The sequence below is a fragment of the Natrix helvetica genome (genome assembly GCF_964273705.1).
Source record: "Natrix helvetica genome assembly, chromosome: 1".
In the NCBI taxonomy this organism is placed as follows: Eukaryota; Metazoa; Chordata; class Lepidosauria; order Squamata; family Natricidae; genus Natrix; species Natrix helvetica.
The window spans coordinates 354,677,780-354,701,150 of record NC_138548.1 but is presented as its reverse complement, the minus strand read 5'-3'; the positions used below and the strand labels follow the sequence as shown (position 1 = coordinate 354,701,150).

The following is a 23,371-nucleotide window of genomic DNA, read 5'->3' as shown; positions in this document are numbered from 1 at the left end:
AGAACCCTTCTCTGTTGGAAGGTGGGGTAAAAACCTATTGGGGCATTGCAGTTGCACGTTGTTCCACCATCCATCCCACAGCTTTCCCCTCATTCATCCCTCCTTCCATGGTCGAGAACTCTTCTCTGAAAGAAGGTGGGGTAAGAACCTGTTGGGGCATTGCAGGTGAGATTGGAACCGGTGGGGAGGTCAATCCCTGGTTTGGCCACTGCCCAGTTATCTGCCATGGTGCCATCTGCTGAGGGAGAGCAGGTGCCCATTGGCATCTCCCATCCATGACCTGGGGTTGCTTGATTCATAGGTTGCAGTTCAACCGTCAATGGCTGGCAGGGGGGGAGGGGTTATGGGCCAAGGTCCCCTCTACTGGCTTGGAGGATTTTCCCATGTTGGCCAGTGGCACCTCTGCCATGCATGACCTGGGTAAAAAGTCCAATTTGGTGGTGCTTGATTAGTGAGAGATGCTTGCCAAATCTCTTCTTGTTGGCTCAGGTCATTTATCGCTGTATGGAAGGAGTAATTATCTCCACCCCAGTCCTCCAGTCCATTACAGGTTTTTTTCCCCAAGCCCTGGCTGGGAAAGGAGGGGAGTATGCACTCACGTTTAGTTGCAAAAGTTGGTCCGGGATTCCAAACATCTTGTTGCTTCCAGCTGTGTGTAGAATCTTTCCCCCACTGCATTCCTCCAGATGCTATAAATCTTCAAACAGAAACTCCTTCGCACTCCGAGGCTTTGCAAAGAAGCTTCAAACAGAAATTCCTTTGCACTTTGAAGATTTGCAGAGAAGTGTCTCATCTCAGCTTATCTCATCTCAAAAGGCTTTCTCTTAATTGTTCGCTGATATTTTACGTTGACCCAGTCAGCGTTGGGAAATCAGCACACCCCACCCCCCACCCCTCACCAGCCCCCTTGCTGGGGTGCTGGTGGTTTATTTTAAAAGGAGATTTGGGATAATGTCAGGTTTCTTGACAGCAACACAAACTCTCATTTCCTTCTTCAGGATGTTATCCCTCCCTCCCCCCTCCTCTCTCACACACACAGCCTTGGGCACATCACAAACACCTCAGCAAGAGCAACCTGACTACTCCCCGGCAGTCAGTAGGGAGGAAGAGAGAGAAAAGGGAAAAGCACAAAGGAAGAGAATATTGTGATCAAAACCTGCCTCATCTGAAGCAACCAAATGACTTCAACATATATTAAGCATACAAACAACCGAAGTGTCAACCAAAGCAAGGACGGCTGAGACGATCCAATCTCTTAATGCAAAACTTTAATGAATACATCATATCGACAAAAATGAGGGCAAAAGCAGATCTGACTGTTGCCTCACGCAAACCCACATAATTAAAGTTCAAGTTTTCCCTCCCCACATTGTCCAATGGAGACTTCTAGTATTGTGAGAAAGCCTCTCTCAGCTCTGGTAAACACTTGCCGAAACGTCCTTGGTTCCCATGGCTGGCATCTTGATGTCTGGAGGTTTGTTCTATCTTCCCCTTCTGTCTCCCCATAGTTTTGTGGCAAACTGAAAAGTGATAACAGTTGCAACAGCAGAAACACCGTTTGAAGCTTGACAGGCTGCACACTCATGTCTCCTCTAGTCCTTTTCATTAAACTGGACATACCCAGTTCCTGCAACCATTCTTCATATGTTTTAGTCTTATTTTAGTTTTAGTCCCAGTACAGTAGATCACAACCTACTTCTGGGAAAGCTAGCAAAATGTAGGATAGACAGCACTACCATAAGATGCGTTCCTAACTGGCTGACAATTTAGGGGGCTGGAGGCTAAAACACACAAAGAACGATTACAGGAATTGAGTATGTCTAGCCTGGGTGTTGGCAACATGCAGCTCCTGAGCCACATGCAGCTCTTTGACCCCCTCTCCTGCAGCTCCCTGCTGACCCAATCATGCAATCTGACCTCAGACACTGACCCAACCAGACCATGGCCGATGCCAACCTCACTAACACAAGGGTTGGTGGGGTAGAAATGGGATCCGGGAGGAAGATACAATGGAAAGAGGGACAGGTCCACAGCTGAGGAGCAAGCATGAGCTGCAGCGGCAGCTTCCTTCTCATGTGACGCCATGACCAGCTGTTACGGGGCTGGGAGGGTGGGCACGAGCAGGGATACCCCTCTCATGCGAGCGGCTGGGGTCAGCCAAAGTGCAGCAAAGGCAGATGGAGGTGACGGGTTGCCTGGCTGATAGGCAAGCATCTTTGGCGAGGATGCTCCGTCTTTCTCTGAGCAGGGAAGCTGGAAAAGGCAGCTGGCCCCACTCAACCTTGCATGCCCAAACAAAGCATCAAGCTCAGAAAAAGCTGGAGTGCCCCCGCCAAAGATGCTCGCCCATCGGAAGGTAAGGGCAACGGCAGCGGATGCAGACTTGCTCCATATTCCAGAGCAGAAGAGAAGTGGAGCATCAGCTGCAGCCAGGTTGGGGCACTCTCTCGGGGCAGAGAGAAAGTAGCGTGTCTCCCCAGGTGACCAATGCTCCATGTCGTAATTGGCTCCAGTAGGAGCGGGGGATGCAGTCTCCCCCATTGAGAAGCGTGCTAAATTCAAGAGTGCTGCGCAAGGTGCTGCAAGAGCAGTGAGCAGGTCATGGAGGTGGTGAGAGCAGCAGTGTCAGCTGCAGCTGGGTAGGGCCAGTGTCTCATGGCGGAAAGAAAGCCGGGCGTCTTCCCAAGTGATAGAGGTGCCCACAGCACAAACAAGGGCTGGAAGAAGAGACAAGTACAGGGCCACTTCTCTCCCGCTCTGGAATATGAACCGAATCTCCATCTGCCGCCCTTACTTTCTGACAGGCAAGGAGTGACTGGGAGGGGAAGGGGGAGAGGTGGGACCAGCCAGGGGACCAGCTGGCAGGAAGCCACAGCAGGAGGCCCAAAGAGCTTCATTTATCTGGGAAGACACACACATGGGAGAGAAAGAGAGAGATGAGAGAAAGAAAGATATACACACACACAGAGAGAGCGAGAGTGCGTCATGTGACTGGGTGGGAGTGAGTGACATCGAGTTGGCCACACCCACCAGGTTTTGTGGCTCCTGGTATTTTCTTTTCTCTGAAAATGGTTGAGTGTTTAACATTGCATACCACTAGACCAGGGGTAGTCAACCTTTTTATACCTACCGCTCACTTTTGTATCTCTGTTAGTAGTAAAATTTTCTAACCACCCACCGGTTCCACAGTAATGGTGATTTATAAAGTAGGGAAGTAACTATAAAATTTATAAAGCAGAGTTACAGCAATCCCCTATCGCCCACCATGAAAGCTGGAACGCCCACTGGTGGTGGCCGGTAGGGACCAGGTTGACTACCACTGCATTGGACTCTAATCCAGTGTTTCTCAATCTTGGCAACTTTTAAGTCCTGTGGACTTCAACTCCCAGAATTCCCCAGCCAGCTATGATTCTGGGAGTTGAAGTCCACAGGACTTAAAGTTGCCAAGGTTGAGAAACACTGCTCTAGTCTAATAAAAAGAAGAACAAGGGGAGACATTGAGTCGCTGCCATAAAGAGGAGGGGGTTAAGTTATTTTCCAAAGCACCAGAAGGCAAGAAAAGGAACAATGGATGGAAACTAATGACAGAAAGAAGCAACTTAGCGTCTCCTGTTTGAGCAGGAGACTCAAGACCTCCAAGGTCCCATCCAGATCTATTCGGATTGATTGATCTTGAAAGCTGCAGCCTTGAATTTACTACTGGAGTTTGGTGTAGTGGTGAAGACACCAGGTTAGAGACAGAGAAACGCTCAGTTCCAGTCCCACCTGAAGGGCAAAACCATCTGTTCAACTTTGGCCAGTCCTCTCAAGCTTAGGAAGCAGGGAAGGCGGGAAACCACTTCCAAAACCCCTTTCAATGGAAACTGCAAGGCCAGGCATCAAGATTGACCCAAAGGCACCAAAAACGAAGCTAAGTAGCGTCACGTTTCACTATTTCACTTGGCTCGGTTGCAAAGGTCGGTTGCTAGGAGACGAAAAGGACCATGTAATCACTGAAAACATCTTCCAAACGACCTGGCGGAGCCTGGACTGGGGTGTTTTTCCACCTCCTGTCGCTAGATGGTAGCCAGGCAACATCTGTGCCTAGAAAGGCATCAATACAGTAGTGCCATTGGTGCTCGAGCTTAAAAAAAAAAGACTTTTAAACCATCGAGTACTTTATTGCTAGAAAGGATGGGAGGAGAGGAGAAGCGCAGAGGAACTTCCTCTTCCGGATGTCTCATGGGAGGAAGGTGGAGGGCAGAGCGGCTTTTGTGCTCTTCCCATGATCGAAGCAGCAGCTGGAAGGTGAGCGGAGGGCAGGTGGGAGGAGAGTCCTGGAAGCAGAGAAGCAACTGGGCTGAAGCATCTCAGCTGTTGCTGCTGCAGGTTCCTTCCCTCCCCGAATTTAAGCCCACTGGTGCTGCAGGCTGTGAAACTGGTGGCTGCAATTTTCCTCCTGGTGGGAAGATTAAAAAAGTCTCTTCCAAGTGAAGGTGGATTCTTTGGGAATGGCTTCCCTCCAGAGGTTGTGGGTGTTCCCATCACTGGAGGGTTTTAAGAGGAGATTGGACTGCCAATTGTTCAGGATGGAATAGGGTCTCCTGCCTGAACAGGGGATGGACTAGAAGACCTCTAAGGTCCCCCCCCCAACTCAATTATTCTGTTATGGACCTGATATTTTCTGGGCAATAAGATTGGTCTGATGTGCCTCTGGTTGTTTCCGGGTTGTTTTACTTCCATTTGTTTTCCTATTGGTGCCCCTATTAACCAGGTTCAACTCTGCTTAACCCGACACTTTTTTAACAATAGCTATTAACAAATGTTTTGATTGTTCAGTTGTATTTATTTATAAAATGTATTGGCCACCAACCTTACCATGACACTACTGTACTAAGAAAAATCTGGTCTGGTTCCAAGCCCAGAGAAAGGAGCTGTAAAGTTTCCTAACAATGCCTGATTCATAATAAGGGACCCAATATTGTAATACAAAAACCAGTGATTTATTAACAGCTTCATTCGGCATTCTTCATTAGGCATTTCTTATTCGTAGCCATCTCTTTGCTTACTTTATCTGGAAATAAAATGGAGGGTGATTGGAAAAAAAGGATTCTGCTTAATTGATGAGCAGAACCAATAGCAATATGTTGCTCTGGGACAGCTGACAAAATGGGGTTGGGGTAGGTGGGCTTTTATACATTATTTGGGGTGTTGTGTTTGAAATGCTCAAAGGGGTTGTGCAATGTAGTGAGTTTTGGTTCTTTTTGCTCTTCTGATGGCGGCGGGTTCATGACTTAAATATCAATGAAGTTTCATGTCCTAAAAATCCTGTCCTTCTTAATCCCATCAGCTGCAGCTGAAGGCGTTCTGTTTGTGAATAGATTGGCCCAGTCTTTCTTAATGGGCACAAAATCGCTAAAGATTTCAGGCATCTGCTGGAAGCTGTTGAGACTGCTTTCTGCCTTTGTTAAGATTTTTTTCCCTCCATTTCTCCTTTGGGGAAATGCAATATTCTGCTTTAATATTCATCAACATATTTCATTCTTTGGGGGAGGGGGGGGCTTCCCACAAAGATACCAGAGATTAAAACTAAGAACGCATGGGGAAAGCAGGAGTAGAATGAGGGAGGGGGATACTACTCGATTAAGGACAACCATAGGTAGCCCTCACTTACCATTGGTTCACTGAACCTTCGAAGTTACAATGGCACTGTAGAAGCAGACGTAGTTACGAAGGTGCAGGAACAGGAGTTGCACAAATTCAGGTTCTGCCAACCAGCGGACATTTATGATGGTTGCAGCATCCCACACTCATGACCTCATTTGTGACCCTGCCAGCTGGTTTTTGACAAGCAAACTCAGTGGGGATGCCGGTAGGAAGTTGCAAGCCAGAATCATGTGAAATTACCTTTAACAACCCACCGTGATTTGTTTAAGAACTGCCGAGAAACAGAAGTTGGCCCTGTCATATGACATCGTCCTTCATGATCTGGCCGTTTAATGACAAAGACGCTAGTCTCAACTGCAGTCAATAAATGAGGAATTCGGATGTCACCAAAGGTGTTGTGGAAGGTATTTCTGCCACCCTTGGAGCTCAGGAGTTCCATTGTCAAAACTGGTGTTTCAAATCCTGCAGAGTGTTTAGGCATCATTTCATCAGTTAAAGCCCCCACATCTGTAAAGTTAGTGTCATGCAGACTGACAGGTGTGGCTCAATAAAATAAAAGACAGAGCCCAATTGTTCAATTACATAAGAGACAGCTGGCACATGGCAGGTATGTTATAGAAATATAGAAATTATAAAAATAATCAAGCATGCCTTCTGTGGTTTTGGTCACATGCCTAACTCACAGGCTAGTGGTTTCCTGTGAAAGCTTCCGTGGCCTCAGAACTTCAGCCTTGCCATCTCAACAGATGAGCATTCATCAAATTCCTGATTAACATTAGTATAGAACGTTTGACTGTAACCATTCTGAGATATTTTTCAGACATAAAAAGACATGGTTTTTCTCCCTATTGTAGGTGTGTGCATTTTTATTTCTTTTTGAGTGTATATACCAGCGATGGCGAACCTTTTTTGGCTCGCGTGCCATAAGTGGGGGGAGTGCAGGGGGGTCGTGTGCAGGCGTGCCGCACCCATAATGCAATGCGTGATCCCCCAATGCGCATGCATGCACTACAGACACGAACCCCCCATTTTTGCATGCTTTTTTCGCCCTCCCCAGGCTCCAGACGCTGTATAGCAGCATGGGGAGGGTGAAAACAGCCTCCCCCGCCCCCCCCCCCAGAAGCCCTCTGGAGGCTTCAGGAACTTTCAGGAGGCTATTTCCCGGAAGTTATTTTCGGTTTGCTTGGAGGGTGGTTTTAAGTGCTCTGAAGTCTTCAGGGACTTTCAGGAGGCTTCCCTGTAGCCTCCGGAGCAGTCAAAACGACCCTCCGAGCAAACAGGAAGTCCGTTCCCGAACTTACGGTTTGCCCATAGGGCCGTTTTTTTACGCTCGGGAGGCTTCACAGAAGCTCATGAAGCCTCTGGAGGGCCTCCAGGGCGGGTGAGGGAGGCTCTTTTCGCCCTCCCCAGGCTCCTATAAAGCCTCTGGAGCCTGGGGAGGGCAAAAAATGGCTTTAAAAAAAGGTGAACTGAGCTGGCCAGCGCGCGCATGCGCGCTGGCCAGCTGACAGGACAGCACCTCGCGTGCCCTGACAAATGGCTTTGTGTGCCACCTGTGGCACGCGTGACATAGGTTTGCCATCACTGGTATATACAATAATACAATAGTAGAGTTGGAAGGGACCTTGGAGGTCTTCTAGTCCAACCCCCTGCCTAGGCAGGAAACCCTATACCGTTCCAGACAAATGGCTATCCAACATCTTCTTAAAGACTTCCAGTGTTGGGGCATTCACAACTTCTGGAGGCAAGCTGTTCCACTGATTAATTGTTCTAACTGTCAGGAAGTTTCTTCTCAGTTCTAAGTTGCTTCTCTCCTTGATTAGTTTCCACCCATTGCTTCTTGTTCTGTCCTCAGGTGCCTTGGAGAATAGCTTGACTCCCTCTTCTTTGTGGCAACCCCTGAGATATTGGAACACTGCTATCATGTCTTCCCTAGTCCTTCTTTCTCTTAAGCTAGACATACCTAGTTCCTGCAACCATTCTTCATATGTTTTAGTCTCCAGTCCCCTAATCATCTTTGTTGCTCTTCTCTGCACTCTTTCTAGAGTCTCCATATCTTTTTTACATCGTGGCGACCAGAACTGAATGCAGTATTCCAAGTGTGGCCTTACCAAGGCATTATAAAGTGGTATTAACACTTCACGTGATCTTGATTCTATCCCTCTGTTGATGCAGCCTAGAACTGTGTTGGCTTTTTTGGCAGCTGCTGCACACTGCTGGCTCATATTTAAATGTTTGTCCACTAGAACTCCAAGATCCCTCTCACAGTTACTACTATTGAGCACGGTACCACCTATACTGTACCTGTGCATTCCGTTTTTGTTGCCTAAATGTAGAACCTTACTCTTTTCACCATTGAATTTCATTTTATTAGATAGTGCCCAATGTTCAAGTTTGTCAAGATCCTTCTGTATCTTAAGCCTATCTTCTGGAGTGTTGGCTATTCCTGCCAGCTTGGTGTCATCTGCAAATTTGATGAGTTCCCCATTTATTCCCTCATCCAAATCATTGATGAAGATGTTGAAGAGTACTGGGCCTAAAACAGAGCCTTGGGGTACTCCACTGCATACTTCCCTCCATGTAGATGCAGTTCCATTGAGGACTACACGTATATACTGTACTTTTTGGAGTATAAGACATACCTTTTTCCCCCTCGAAAAGAGGGTGAAAATTTGGGTGCGTCTTATACACCGAATGTAGTCCCACCCACCGGCCCCCACCCTTTGGCCTCTGCCTCCCAGCAATTTACCTCCTTGCAGCAAGAGGCGGCACAGCTGATCATCGGGAGCCCCATGCTTAAACTGAAATTGAAAGCGAAACTTGCTGTTTGCTGCAATGAGGCAATTTGCTGGGAGGCAGAGGCATATTTTTTTAAATCAGTCTAAACTGAAACATGCTGTTTGCTGCAAAGAAGTAAGTCAATAACTATAAATGCCTATAGAACGTTCAAATTATTACACTTATTTTTTAAAAACTGCTTTATGATTTTTTTAGACAACTTAACAAAATGAAGAAGCTTTTTAAAATAAATGCTTGATCTGAAGAGGCCCAGTGCTATTGTATCTTCTTTTAAATAGCAGAGAATAATGTATACTTCCAGAAAGCCGCATCAATGTTAACGGCATCTGTTCAAGTATAGTCTGAAATGTAACACCACAAACAGTGTATATCTTTTGTACTGTTTGCTGTTTGGGACAAGGAGGCAAATTGCTGAGAGGCAGATTTTTCTACTTTCTTGTTTTCCTCTCCAAAAGCTAGGTGCATCTTATAGTTTGGAGTGTCTTCAACTCTGAAAAATACAGTATTTGAAAACGTATAATCTATCCCCAGGACTTTCAGATATACAGTAATGTGACAAAGAAAGTACATTCTCCTTGATTTCTATGATTTTACATATCAGAACATAGTAAAAATCATTTGGTCCTTAGACATTCTTTTTTTTTATTATTAAAGAGTTTTAATAAATTTTACAAATAAATCCCCTTTCCCTCCCCTCCCTCCACCCCGATCCCAGCCCCCTCCAACCCTCCCTCCCCCCAACCTCCCAGAGCAAAATACAGGGTATAAACATTTAACAATCATGCGCTAACATAAGCTAACTAACTTTAACATCTTCCTCCTCTTGTACTTTAACTCTTCTTTTATTAAACTAACTTTAGATAAATTATACCAATCCTTGTTCTTTCACTCATAAGCTAATTGGAATTTCTTAATCCGATATTAATTTTGAATATATTCAATCCATCTTCTCCATTCCAACTTGTATTTCTCATCTGAATGGTCCTTGAGATATGCTGAGATTTTGGCCATCTCTGCTAAGTTTACTACTTTTAACGTCCATTCTTTAGTAGGCAACTCTTCCTTCTTCCAGTACTGCGCCACCAGAAATCTTGCTGCCATTGTTAAATTCAGAATCAAATTGGTCTCTATAACTATACAGTCTGTAATTATCCCTAACAAGAACAGCTGGGGAGTGAACTTTATCCTCTTTTTAAGAATATTTTGAATAATCCACCATATTTTTATCCAAAATGCTTTAACTTTTTTGCAAGTCCATCATATATGGCAGGGGTGGGGAACTGTGGCTCTTTTGCGACTTGTGGACTTCAACTCCCAGAATTCCTGAGGCAGCTATGTTGGTTCTGGAATTCTGGGAGTTGAAGTCCACAAGTCGCAAAAGAGCCACAGTTCCCCACCCCTGATATATGGTAATACATAGCGTCAGAACAATCACATCTCCAACATTTAGGTTGTAAATTCGGATACATGCAAGCTAACTTTTTAGGAACTAAATGCCATCTATAAAACATCTTATAGAAATTCTCTCTCAAGTTTTGAGCTTGTGTAAATTTTACATTCCTTACCCAAATCTTTTCCCATGTTTCCATCATTATTGGTTCTTCAAAGTTTTGTGCCCATTTTATCATACAATCTTTAACTAACTCTGTTTCAGAATCCATTTCTATCAGTATATTATACAACCTTTTTATATGCATTTGACCCTGGTCCCTAATTTGTTTTACCAAATTATCCTCATTTTGCATGATACCAATTTTCTGATCTTTTTTCCATCTGGCCTGTAACTGTCCATACTGAAACCCAGGTTTGAATTACCCTTTCCTCTCTTAGTACATTCAAAGGCTTTAACTGTAGTACACCTCTTTCTATGTTAAGAAGCTCTCTATATGTAACTACATCCTGTTTTTGTTCTATGCTTATATTCTCTATTGCGTGTCTGGGCACTACCCACATAGGTATCTTATCATTTAACTTATATTGATATTTTTTCCAGACATGCAGTAGAGCATTCCTTAAAATATGGCTTTTAAAAATCTTGTCCACCTTCTTATCATATATTAAGTAAGCATGCCAACTGTATACCAAATCATATCCCTCAATATTCAGTATTCTATCCTCTGTTAAATTAATCCAATTGCTGATTGTTGATAAAACTACTGCTTCATAGTATAATTTTAAGTTGGGCGTTTTCAAACCTCCCCTTTCACGTATATCTTGCATTATTTTAAGTTTTATTCTCGGTTTCTTCCCTGCCCAAACAAAATTATTAATACCTTTCTGCCATTCTTCCAAATTTGCATCTTTTTGAGTATTGGTATCATTTGAAAAAGAAATAGAAACTTTCGCAAAACATTCATTTTTACTGCTGCTATCCTTCCCAACAAAGACAGTTGTAGTTTTTTCCATTTAGTCATCTCTGTATTTTATGCCATAATGGTTCATAATTATACAGTTTCCCATTTGAGGTTGTAATATGAACTCCTAAATATTTAACCTTTTTTACTATCTCACATCCTGTTACTTTTTCTAATTCTTCTTTTTGATTTATGGTCATATTTTTAATTATCATCTTTGTTTCCTCTAGATTTATTTTAAACCCTGATACTTGACCATATTGATTAATTATATTAATTAAACCTATAGCTGATTTCCCCGGTTGGGTTAAAGTTACAACCAAGTCGTCCGCAAATGCTCGTACTCTATATTCATAATGCCTAATCTTAATTCCTTGTAGATCATCTGACCCACATATTCTGTTCAACAATAACTCCAAGGTTAAGATGAACAATAATGGAGACAGGGGACACCCCTGTCTTGTTCCTTTTTCAATTTTAAAGCATTCTGTTAAGCTACCATTAACTATAATTTGTGCTGTCTGTTTCTGGTATATTACCTTGATAGATTGTGTGAAATACTCTCCAAGTTGCATCTTTTGTATTATTTTCATTAGAAATTGCCAATTCACTCGATCAAATGCTTTCTCCGCGTCAATATAAGCACTGCGGGAACTTGGTTATTCTTCCCCAGATATTCCAATATATTAACAATTTATCTTACATTACTTTTCATTTGTCTCCCCTGTATAAAACCAGATTGATCATTGTGAATCATTTGTTGTATAGCTGACATCAGCCTGTTTGCTAATATTTTAGCAAAAAATTTATAATCTGTATTAAGTAATGATATAGGCCTGTAGTTTTTGGGGTGAGTGTGATCCTGATCTTCTTTCGGAATCAGGGAAATGAAGGCTGTTCTCCAAGATGGTGATACCCTTCCTTCCAATTGAATTTTATTAAATAATTCCTTAAAAGGTTCTACCATTTCTAATTGTAACTTTTTGTAATAAACCGCTGTCAACCCATCTGTACCAGGGGCCTTGCCAATTTTTAACTGCTTAATAACCAGGAAGGTTTCCTCCGTGGTTGCCGGTTGATTCAGTCTTTCCCTTTGCTCATCTGTAACTATAGGGATTTCCCCTTTCTCCAAATATCTATCTCTATCTAAACCTTGTATTTTATCACCAGCATACAGTCTAGTATAGAATTCTAAAAAAGCCTTTTTAATCGTGTCTTGTTGATAGACTTCTTTACCTTTGTATTCTATCTTCTCTATAGTACGAAACTTTTGTTTCTTCCTTAACATGTATGCTAACCATCTGCCTGGTTTATTTGCATTACAAAAAGTATTATGTTTAGCGTATAGCAGATTAGTGGCTACTTGATCTGACATCAACATGTTAAACTGCCCTCGCAGTAAAGTAATTGCTTCTTTTGTCTTCTTATCATCTGGGTTAGATATTAGCACCTGCTCTTTCTTTTTTATCTCTTCCAATTCCCTTCGCTTTTCTCCCTGTCTACGTCTATGTAGGTTATTTAAGTTTATTAAAACACCTCTCATATATGCTTTACTTGCGTCCCAAATCATTTCCATAGATGTCCCCTTATGCATATTAAAAGCAAAATATTCTTTCAATAATTTTTTGCATTCTGTAACATTTCTCTCGTATCTAAATAGATTTTCATTTAACCTCCAAGACCTCCTAGATCCCTCTCCATATTCCAATTCCATCCAAACCAGATTATGATCTGTTAGAGTTCTCGGGCATATCTTCTTTGTCTTCACCCTGGAAAGGAAATCATTTGTCATTAGTATAAAATCAATTCTAGAAAAGGATTGATGCCTATCGGAAAAAAATGTGAAGTCCCGTTCTTTAAGATTCCGTTCTCTCCAGATATCTCTCAGTTCCATATCATCTATCATGTTAAAAAAAGATTTAGGCAATCTTGCTCGTGTTTGAGTATTTTGCAAGAGTCTCTTCTTGTCCTTCATAGTGTCCAATACTCCGTTCCAATCACCCAGTAATATACACGATCTATAATCCCATTGTATTAATTTGGTATGAAGCAACTTGTAAAAATTTTCTTGTTGTTGATTGGAGGCATATACTCCTGTTAAAAGTATTTTCTTTCCTTCTATTAATAGTTCAATTGCAATATATCTTCCTTGAGGATCTGCTTCAATTAATTCAGCCTTTAAGTCTTATCTTAAGTATATAACTATACCATTTTTCTTCTCTGGAGCAGATGCCACAAAATGTAGTCCCAATCTTGCATTCATCAGATATTTCTGGTCCTGTGTTCTAATATGTGTTTCTTGCAGACAAATCACATCATTTTTAAATTGTTTCAGATAGTGGAATATTTTTTTTCCTTTTTTTTTTTGGTGAATTTAAACCATTAACGTTCCAGGTTAGAAATGTAATTGTCATCTTCAGCCCCCTGAAGCTTTTTAAGAGCGACCTGGAAATCCTGCTTGAATTTCATCTTCGGTCTGGCTCCCCCCATGGCTTCTGTATTTATGCTTATAGTTTCTTGGATTGTTGTCTGGGCTTGTTGCATCTTTAATTCTTGCTCTTTACGTTTGGTAACTGCTCAGGTTTGTCTTTGTTCCATGATTTCTTCTATCTCAAGTAAGTCCAGGGTTTGAGCAGCACCCGCTTGTGCCTGGATATCTTCCTGTTTATCTTCCCTTGCTTCTTTTCTTCCTCTAGATCCTGGGGATGGAGAGTGTCCAGCCTTTAATACATTGCTGTAAAAATCTCTTGCTTTCCAGACTGAGCTAAGACGATATCTTTCTCCTAAGTAATTCACCACCAATCCTTCTGGGACCTCCAATCTGTACTATATCTGGCGAGTTCTGAGTTCATCCACTAGGAATGCATAATTCTTTCTAGATCTCAACATTTTAGGGGGAATTTCCTTTAATAGTCACCTCTTGACCTGCTACCTGCAATTTGTTTTTATACGTCGCTTGTAATATCCCATTTCTTATTTTCCTGGTAACAAAATAGATTACAATATCTCTTAGTAGTTGTCTCCATCTGGCAATCCATGAATTTACACGGTAACTTTTGTCCATCTGCCAGTCATATTCGGTCTTGGATTCACCAGTTAATTGGACAAAAGCTTCCGCAAATATCTCTTTTCTTAGACATTCTTATAAGTCGGCAAAACAACCGTAGATGAACAACACCACATGACATATTACATCAGGTCATCATTTATTTTATAAAAAGAAAGCCAAAACAGAGAATATGTGTAAAAAACAACAACGTATGATTCAATAATTTGTAGAACCACCTTTAGTAACAATGACTAGAAGCAATTGTTTTCTGTATAACATTATCAGTCTCTTATAGCATTGTGGAGGAATTTTGGCCCATCTTTTTTACAACATTGCTTCAGTTCATTGAGGTTTGTGGGTGTTTTTTTTTATGCACAACTCTCTTGAAGTTCCGCCAATCAGGTTGAGGTCTGGACTTTGACTGCCATTTGCAACACCTTGGTTCTTTTCTTTTTCAGCCATTCTGTTGTAGATTTACTGATGTGTTTTTGTGACCATTTTCCTGTTGCATAATCCCATGTCAGCCAAGCTTTAGCTATTGGATAGATGGCCTCTGGCCCAACTGCATTACGGCCAACCGTCTCCACTTTGGTCTGTGCAAAGGACAGTGTTCCAGAAGTCCTGTGATTTGTTCAGATGCAACTTTGCACAACTCAGCCGTGCTGCTATGATCTCTTTAGAGAGAAGATGCTTTCTCCTGGCAATCCTTCCAAACGAACCATACTTGTTCAGTCTTTTTCTAATTTTGCTGTCATGAATTTTAACATTTAACATGCTAACTGAAGCCTGTAGTGGAGGGGTGTCAAGCTCGCATCATCACAGCATCATCATGTGACGCGACTTTTATCTCTTTCGTTAAAGTGGTCATGGCCAGCGCCTGACCCAAGTGGTCCACAGGCCAGTAGCTTGACAGCCCTGCTATAGAGCCTGAGATATAACTTTTTTGCAATTTCTCTGGCTATTGTACCATCTGACCTTGAGCTGAATTTCCTTGAATGTCCACACCTGGGAAGATTAGCAACTGTCCTGAACGTTTTCCACTTGTGACTTCCTCACTGTGGCATGATGGGTTTTAAGTTGTTTTGAAATGGCCTTTTAAACCGTCCCAAATTGATGGGCAGCAACAATTCCTTCTATAAGATCATTGCTGATTCTTTATTCTTTGGCACTGTGTTAACACACACCTCAATGCTGGAGACTAGCACATTCCTACAATTTTGGCTTTTATAGATTTGGTTATACTTGTGGATGATCAATTGATCAAGGGCACTTTAATAGCAGTACTTGGCTGCTACTTCACCTCTTTATACTATGGAAGCAGTGAGAAATTTCTTAATGGTGAGAACAGTTCCTTCTCCTCTTCTTGCTCTAGGATCAGGAGTGGGTAGTCCCTGCTCATCACCTGAGCTCTGTCTCTCCTGCTCCTCCCTGTCTACTATCCTTTCTGTTCTTGAAAAGCCCCGCCCTTTCCCACTTTCCTACAAAGCCAGCGGAGCTGCCCCTCGATCTCTGTCCTCTTCTTCCAGCTCATCATCCCCCGCAGATTCAGGCTCTGATGGGGGCATGACACTGGAGTCTTTTAAGTAGAGACGGACCAACGTCTTGATCAGGGGGATTGGACTAGAAGACCTCCAAGGTCCCTTCCAATTTTGTTATTCTCTTCTGCTCTGTTGCGATGGTATTTATGATATCTTGATAAATAAAACCATAGAAATCAAAGAGGGTCTATTTCAGGGTAGATATGATTTAGATTAATTTGATTTAAATCACTAGTAAAAAGGCTTGATTTAAATCAACTCAATTTAAATCAACTCAATTTAAATCATAATTTTTAAAGAGCAACTGTCCTTCCTATTCCACAGCGGCTCCTCCTCTGACCCACTGTTGAGTCACTGACAGTCCTATTCCCTTTAATTGGTGATGCGGCAATGACTCAACAAGATGAGGGAGGTGGCGGGCAGTAGGTGAGTGGATGTCCGCTAACAGGTGCTGCCATGATGGATCTGAAATGAAAGATGCTCTTGAAATATAAGGACTCATTCTTGCTGGTAGTTAGAATCTTTTATATTATTACTTGCAAACAAAATGAAGGTTTCCTATATAACTTGAAGAGCTTGGATTCATTAAATGAGTTTACCAAAAATGTAAATCTTGCAGAATATGCAGCCAAATGTTACATAACTAAGCTCCTTTTCATGCTGAATAAACCAAATTATTAATGTATCTTAAATAGAAAACTACCGTATTGTTTGGAGTATAAGACGCACCTCCCCCCCCCTCCTAAAGAGGGTGAAAATTTGGGTGCGTCTTATACACTGAATGTAGCCCCACCCACCCATGGGCCCCAACCCTTTGGTCTCTGCTCCCAGCAATTTATCTCTTTGCAGCAAACAGGGCCTTTCAGAGGTTTCAATAAGCTATAGCAATCCCTGCAGCCTGAAACAGCTGATGATCCGGAGAAATTGAAAGTGAAACTTGCTGTTTGCTCCACAAGGCAAATTGCTGGGAGGTAGAGGCAGCTTTTTTTCCCCTTGTGCTAATCAGGCTGTTTGCTGCAAGGAGGTAAATCAACAACTATAAATGCCTATAGAATGTTCAAATTATTGTAGACAACTTAACAAAATGTAGAAGCTTTTTAAAATAAATGCTTGATCTGAAGAGGCCCAGTGCTATTGTTTTAAAAAGTGCTATTCTTTTAAATAGCAGAGAATAACTATACTTCCAAAAAGCACATCAATTTTAACAGCATATGGACAAGTATAGTCTGAAATGTAACACTACAAACTGTGTATATTGTCTGTACTGTTTGTTGCAAGGAGGCAAATTACTGGGAGGGAGAGGCAGATACTTTCCCCTTGTTTTCCTCCCCAAAATCTAGGTGTGTCTTATACTTCGGAACATCTTATACTCTGAAAAATACGGTATCTTTAGATATATTTTTACTCCAAATTTATCAAAATAAATTTGATTAAAAAAAAATCTGACTTAAATAAAAACAATTTAATTTAATTTTTTTCAAAATCCTATTTAAAATTTTAAAAAACCATTTAAAAAAAATCTACCATGTCCTATTTTCTTTTTTCACTTGATTGTATTTGAAAACAACCTTTTGCACTGCTGAGAATTTGTGATTGCCCCAGTCCACAAGTACATTTCGTCATTGAATGGATATTCGAACTTGGATCTGGGTATACTTCCGTGTCTCAAATGAATCATGATTAATGAAAGAGCTTATGGGAGCATGTTTGCTATTTCATTGTAATGTAAACTTTTATATTTTTTTCTCGTCTTACGCAACTATTTTATGCACAATTTTATTTGAATCTTACAGACAAAGAGGAAGGCAATAAGAGCGCTCTGGACAACTGAGGATAACAAGCAACATTGAATATCAAAGCAAGTCAGTCCAGAAATCGAAATATCTTCCATTTCCTTCAGAGAGCCACACAATTCTTCACATTCCTCAGCAGGTGAAAGAGAAGCAAGAGAAAATCAAGAAGTTATTTCTAGCTGGGAAAAGTAGTGTGTGAAATTCAAGCATACCTTACATGAAAAGTAAAGGGAGATTATTTTTCCATTCAGCAAAAGAGGGAAGTGAAGAAGTCAATGGGGAGGTAAAGGTCAATTGGAAAGTCATGTAGATTAGACAGTGTTGCAGGCCTTGCTCTGGGAGGAAGAAAATCACCACTAAATCAAAGCACCACTAAACAAGGGATCATCCACATTTTTGGCCTTCTCAGTAATATGAGTTGTGGGAAATCTCCATATACATGCCAGTTGTGGGAAAGATACAACTTGCAAATCATAGTTGATTATGCCTGAGAGGATCTAGACTGGAGAAAAGCTTTAAATATACTCTGAATGTGGCAAAACCTTTGATCAGAACAAATCCGTTTTGTTTCATGGAAGGACCCACACAGGAGAGAAGCTCTACAAGTGCTCCCAATGCGGTAAATGCTTTAGCGAGCATGACAACATGGACTCACACCAAGGAGAAACCCTTCGAATGTCCTGATTGTGGGAAATGTTTCATTCAGAATTCCAGCCTGGTTCAACACCAGAGGATTCACACAGGAGAGACACCCTTTCAATGTCCTGATTGTGGGAAAAGTTTCAGTTGGAATTCCAGCCTGGTGAGACACCAGAGGATTCACACAGGAGAGAAACGCTTTGATTGTCTTGATTGTGGCAAAGGTTTCAGTACCAATTCCAGCCTTGTGACACACCAGAGGACTCACACAGGAGAGAAACCCTTTGAATGTCCTGATTGTGGTAAAAGTTTCAGTACCAATTCCAGCCTGGTTCAACACCAGAGGATTCACACAGGAGAGAAACCCTTTGAATGTCCTGATTGTGGGAGAAGTTTCAGTCACAATTCCAGCCTGGTGAAACACCAGAGGACTCACACAGGAGAGAAACCCTTTAAATGCCCTGACTGTGGAAAAAGTTTCAGTCAGAATTCCAGCGTTATTGGCCACCAGAGGATTCACACAGGAGAGAAACCGTATGAATGTCCTGTTTGTGGGAAATGTTTCAGTCAGAATTCCCACCTCATGAAGCACCAGAGGATTCACACAGGAGAAAAGCCCTTTGAATGTCCTGACTGTGGGAAAAGTTTCGGTCAGAATTCTACCCTGGTTCAACACCAGAGGATTCACACAGGAGAGAAACCGTATGAATGTCCTATTTGTGGGAAATGTTTCAGTAAAAATTCCCACGTCATGGAACACCAGAGGACTCACACAGGAGAGAAACCCTTTAATTGTCCTGACTGTGGGCAAAGTTTCAGTCACAATTCCACCCTGGTTCAACACCAGAGGATTCACACAGGAGAGAAACCGTTTGAATGTCCTGTTTGTGGGAAAAGTTTCAGTAAAAATTCCCACCTCGTGGAACACCAGAGGACTCACACAGGAGAGAAACCCTTTAAATGTCTTGACTGTGGGAAAAGTTTCAGTCAGAGTTCCACGCTGGTTCAACACCAGAGGATTCACACAGGAGGAAAACCCTTTAAATGGCCTGACTGTGGTAAACATTTTGGCAAGAATGTCCTGATCGTGGAAAGGTTTCTCTCAGAGATCCCAGCTTATGGTGCACCAGAGGAGTCATGCAGGAGAGAAGGCCTACAAGTACTTCCCATGTGGTAAATGCTTTCGCGAGTATGGCAACATGGACTCACACCAAGAAGAAACCATTTGAATGTCCTGATTATGAGAAACGTTTCTGTGATAATTCCAACCTGGCGATACACCAAGGGGATTCACATAGGCAAGAAACCCTTTATTTATTTTTATATATATTTTTTAAAATTTTCAAAACAAACACAACACATCCTTCTTTACATACTGTAGAAAGTGTATCAGTTGGTTACAAAAAGGCTTTCGTGCATCTCTTCCACAGTCAACAGACATAATTCATATTAACTCAAGTATTTTAACTCAGATATTTATACATGTTACCATCATCATACCTCCGTTTTCATTTGACTACAATTGTTTAAACGTCCTTCATCATAAAATACACCAAGATTTAATACATAACCATATACTGGCATTTCATTTACTATTTCTAAAATCCTCCAATAACATTAAATCCTTATTTCCTATTCTAGCTAAATATCCATAATATTTAATAACAAAGTTTTCTAATCCTCCTTTCCAAATCACTGTTTGCAATTTACATCCAGTTTCCTTATGTTGTACCCGTACCTGTATATACGTTGTTATCATTATCCCTCCTTTATTTAACTATATCCTGCATCATAACATTTTCCCCCTAATAATCAAGATTTAACTGTATCTAACTTAGTTCTTTTTATTAACCTTTATATTTCTAATCTTCCTTTCATGGGTACCATTAAATATTCTTATCCAATTATTACTTATCATAACACTACACATTGTATACATTATTATCATTATCAATTATTTATTTAACTATATCTATTGTCACTAAATTTCACTAAGTTTAACTAGTTTTAAATTATACTCTTCCATCTATCAACCTGTATCTTTCCAGTAGCAAAACAGTCTCATATCTTCTGCCATTTGTGGTGTCAGTCCTCTAATCATCTCCTTAATCAACTTTGTATGTACTCTTAGCAACTCCTTGCATCTCTCATGTAATTTCAATTTACATCTCTCATGTAATTTCAATGCCCTTCTTCTGTTTTCTTAATCAGCTTATCATTGATTGTCGGTAGTGTTATCAATGATATTGCTAATAAAATTTATCTCTTTAAATCCATAAATTCTTTTGTTTTTTCTTCTTCTGTATCTTGCCATTTGGGGTGGATTTCCCCTCCATTTCATTCCTCTTTCAGTATTCCACTCTTTCCATTTTCAGAGACAAATCAATCACCATAAATATCAGCAATTTTAATTTCTTTGCATTCATTTTCCCCTTCGATTTTTAGGATTTTAACCACCACTTTTTCCACTTGATAAACATCTCCAACTTCTTCATCATATTTTGCTGTTAGATGCTCTAAGTCTTCCAACTTCTTCTCTATCCTCTCATATGTGTGTGATAATTTCTGTATTTCTGAGAATATCTTTTGCAGACTTAAAATTTCTTTCTGCTGTTGAGATTGTGCCATTATCTCCAGCTAACAAACACTGCTGCTCTAGCTTGGAAGGTTTTAACAAGATTAAACAGATTCACAATAATGTTTTATTTTCACCTTTCTCTGGTTAAAGATATACTTCAAAGGGACATCTGTATGCTTTTCTTCTTATCACTCTCTATAAACAAGCTGTGAGACCTTGAAGTGCCAAGCCAGGATAATCAGTGAGAAAAGTAAGAGTGTTTCGTTTCCAATACACAAACCTCCAGCCACCGAGTAGCAGTGAATTTTTAAATTCATGAGACACCAGAGGACTCACACAGGAGAAAAACCCTTTGATTGTCCCGTTTGTGGAAAAGGTTTCAGTTGGAATTCCAGTCTAGTAATATACCTCAGGAAAGGAACCATATGGGTATCCAGACTGTGGACTAGCCTTCTAAATCATATTCTCATACACACAGAGAAGAAACCATTTGAGTTCCCCAAGTGTGGATGATGCTTCAGGAAACATTCCACCCTTATTGCACACAAGAAAATCATCATGGGGCCCTAAGTAATGAGTGTAGAGAAGATTTAAAGTTCATTTATAATGTCACATTGTTAAGTCCAGCTGACAAATTGACTGTTAAATTTGACTGTAAAGAATTTGCCTAATTTTTTCTTTAATAAAATTTTTATTGGTTTTTCAAAATTTATAGGGAAAAGGGTAAATGGACAGGTATACAAATTTTGGCAGTTGCAAAATGTGAGAGGCACCCCCCCCTCCATACCCATAGTATACATTTATATATAATGCATTAGTATATAATTGATTACAATCAGCATATTAGTTCTATTATTAAATTCAATCAAATTAAACATTTCAGTATAAAATCCTAATATAATTCCATTTTCACTTTCGGTCAATTTATAATAATATGATTTTCTTATTTATTTCTGTGATCTGAGTCTTCTTGCTATTGCCCCATCTCCCTCCACTGGCAGAGCTCTGGCCCCTCCCGTGTCCTGCGTGTCCGTTGTGGTGTCTGGTGGTTTCTCTAGGAGTGTTTTATTTTTTTCCATAAAGGCCTGCGCCTCTATGGGTGAATTAATTCTGATTCTTGTCTCCTCCCAGAATATCAGCATACCTTCAGGCATCAACCATCTAAACCACACCCCTTTCTGGTATAATTTATTCGCTAATTGCGAATAATTTTTTCTTTTTTCTCTAATCTTCTTAGGGATCTGCTTCAGAATGGTTATCTCCATATCATGATATGTCAATGCTTGCCCCCTTTGTACACCCAGAATCTCATCTCTTGTGCTTTTTCTAAGGAATTTAATGTGAACCTCCCTGGGTACATTGTGTGTTCTAGCGTAAGCTGAGTTCACTCTATAAACCAGGTCTATATCCCACCCCATCTGTTGTTTTTCTTTGTGTGTGTAGTCAGCCAGAATGTTTGTCATGATGTCCCTTATATTTTCCCCATCTTCTTCTATAACATTTTGAAATCTAAGATAATAGGACATTCTCTCAAATTCTAATTTCATCTGTTGGATGTCAAGATCTTTGTTCCCTTTCTGCACAGCTTCCACCCCCCCCCCCTCACCTCCTCCACCCCCCCTTCCACAAGATTCAGTCTTTGTGAGTTCTTATATATTTGGGCTTGATTTTCTTTAATTTCATCTTTCATTTCCCTTAGCTGTTTCTTGATTTCCTCCTGGCCCTGTAGAATTTGTTGAAGCATTTGTTGAAAGTCCATCTCTGTAGTCTTATGTTGCATCAATTCTGTTATCTTTGACTGTGTGGCTGGACTGGATGTTGCGGATGTTGGAGCAGAAGTGGCAAAGCCAGGTTTTCCAGGAGGGGGTCTTTTAGATGCCATCCTTTATAACGTTAGAAGTTCAGTCCAAATATGAAGTAAGCAGTTAGAAAAGAAGGGTAGCCAGGTGAATCCGGGAGCAGAAGAACCAGGCAGAAGAGAGTCTCTCCAATAAGTCTGGCAATAGATAGAAAATTTCCCCTAGAAGGTTGAAAAAATACCAATCCACAAGAGATTCCTCTGGGAGACACGGAGACAAAGACCGGAAGCCTGAATTTTAAAGGTGGAGTCAGGTTTCAGAGTTCATAAAGACAACGGAAGTGTGCCATCTTGCCCTGCCAGTTTTGGGCACAGAGGCGTAACGAAGTTTTAAAAAGTTCCAAAAGTCCTCAAATCATTGTAATATGTAAGATTAAATTGAAAAGAAAATCATCTCAGCCTAAGTGAGGCTTCATTCGTTGGCTCTCCCCCCTCCTCCTTCCCCGGGGGCTGAGAGCAAAATTGTTTCTTGCCGCTTGTCCAAGGGGGGGGGAAAACTCCCCTCCCTCCAGCCGCACCTCTAAAATGCTCCGAAAGTTATTTTAAAGTTTTAAAAGCTGAGTAAATCTTCATGCAAAGTAAGGGATGAAGAGAGAAGCAACCTCACCGCACCGCAGCTGCTTCCTTCAATTGTAGCATTCTCCAGTCGGCTTATAGCGAGGCGCGAGGCGTAGGAACGCTAATTTTTTTATAGGCAAATATGTAATGGCATTAGATGGGAAGAAGGAAGAATGGCAATATAATAATGCCTATCTGGTCGTCAACAGCAGAAGTTGCTGGATACACGCAGTTCTCGAGTTAGGAATGGAATGGATCCTGCCCATTCCATCTGTAACTCAAGAATTCATGGGAGTGAATCTCTTACATTGAACGACATCACTCCCTGCATTCGCCCTTGCATTCCATGCTTTCTCATCCCAAATCAGCCGGGTGAGACCTCGGATGCCGAGAAAGCAACCTCTCGGGGCTGCTTTCTTGTCCGCAAATCACTTGAGCATTGTCTTTTTGTAGGTTTTGGCAGCCCTTTGCAAAAAGCCTTTGCCTGTAGGAACAGGACTTTGGGGGGGAACGTGCCCGCTCCTCCCAAGCTCCACTGGCGCCAGCAAATGTTTTTTGC

General features: G+C 41.4%; 3 protein-coding genes across 4 annotated transcripts in view; all 3 read left to right on the top strand.

Annotated features, from left to right (window-relative positions):
• Nucleotides 1-20,686, top strand: part of LOC309384283 (uncharacterized protein) — a 35,152-nt gene extending 14,466 nt beyond the window's left edge. Inside the window, exons 1-2 of one of the 2 annotated variants that reach the window (XM_081937596.1) lie at nucleotides 4,213-4,287; nucleotides 17,180-20,686. In XM_081937596.1, coding sequence (XP_081793722.1) covers nucleotides 17,751-18,995 — 1,245 coding nt within the window. In that variant the 5' untranslated portion in view covers nucleotides 4,213-4,287; nucleotides 17,180-17,750 and the 3' untranslated portion in view covers nucleotides 18,996-20,686. Of the gene's footprint in view, nucleotides 1-4,212; nucleotides 4,288-17,179 lie in introns of those variants that run through there. The other variant, XM_081937597.1, reaches the window with a different exon arrangement.
• Nucleotides 1-23,371, top strand: part of LOC309384265 (uncharacterized protein) — a 104,791-nt gene that overhangs the window by 14,053 nt on the left and 67,367 nt on the right. The window lies entirely within an intron of this gene.
• LOC309384250 (uncharacterized protein) overlaps nucleotides 1-23,371 on the top strand; it is a 91,249-nt gene that overhangs the window by 50,023 nt on the left and 17,855 nt on the right. The gene's annotated exons all lie outside the window — the stretch shown is intronic.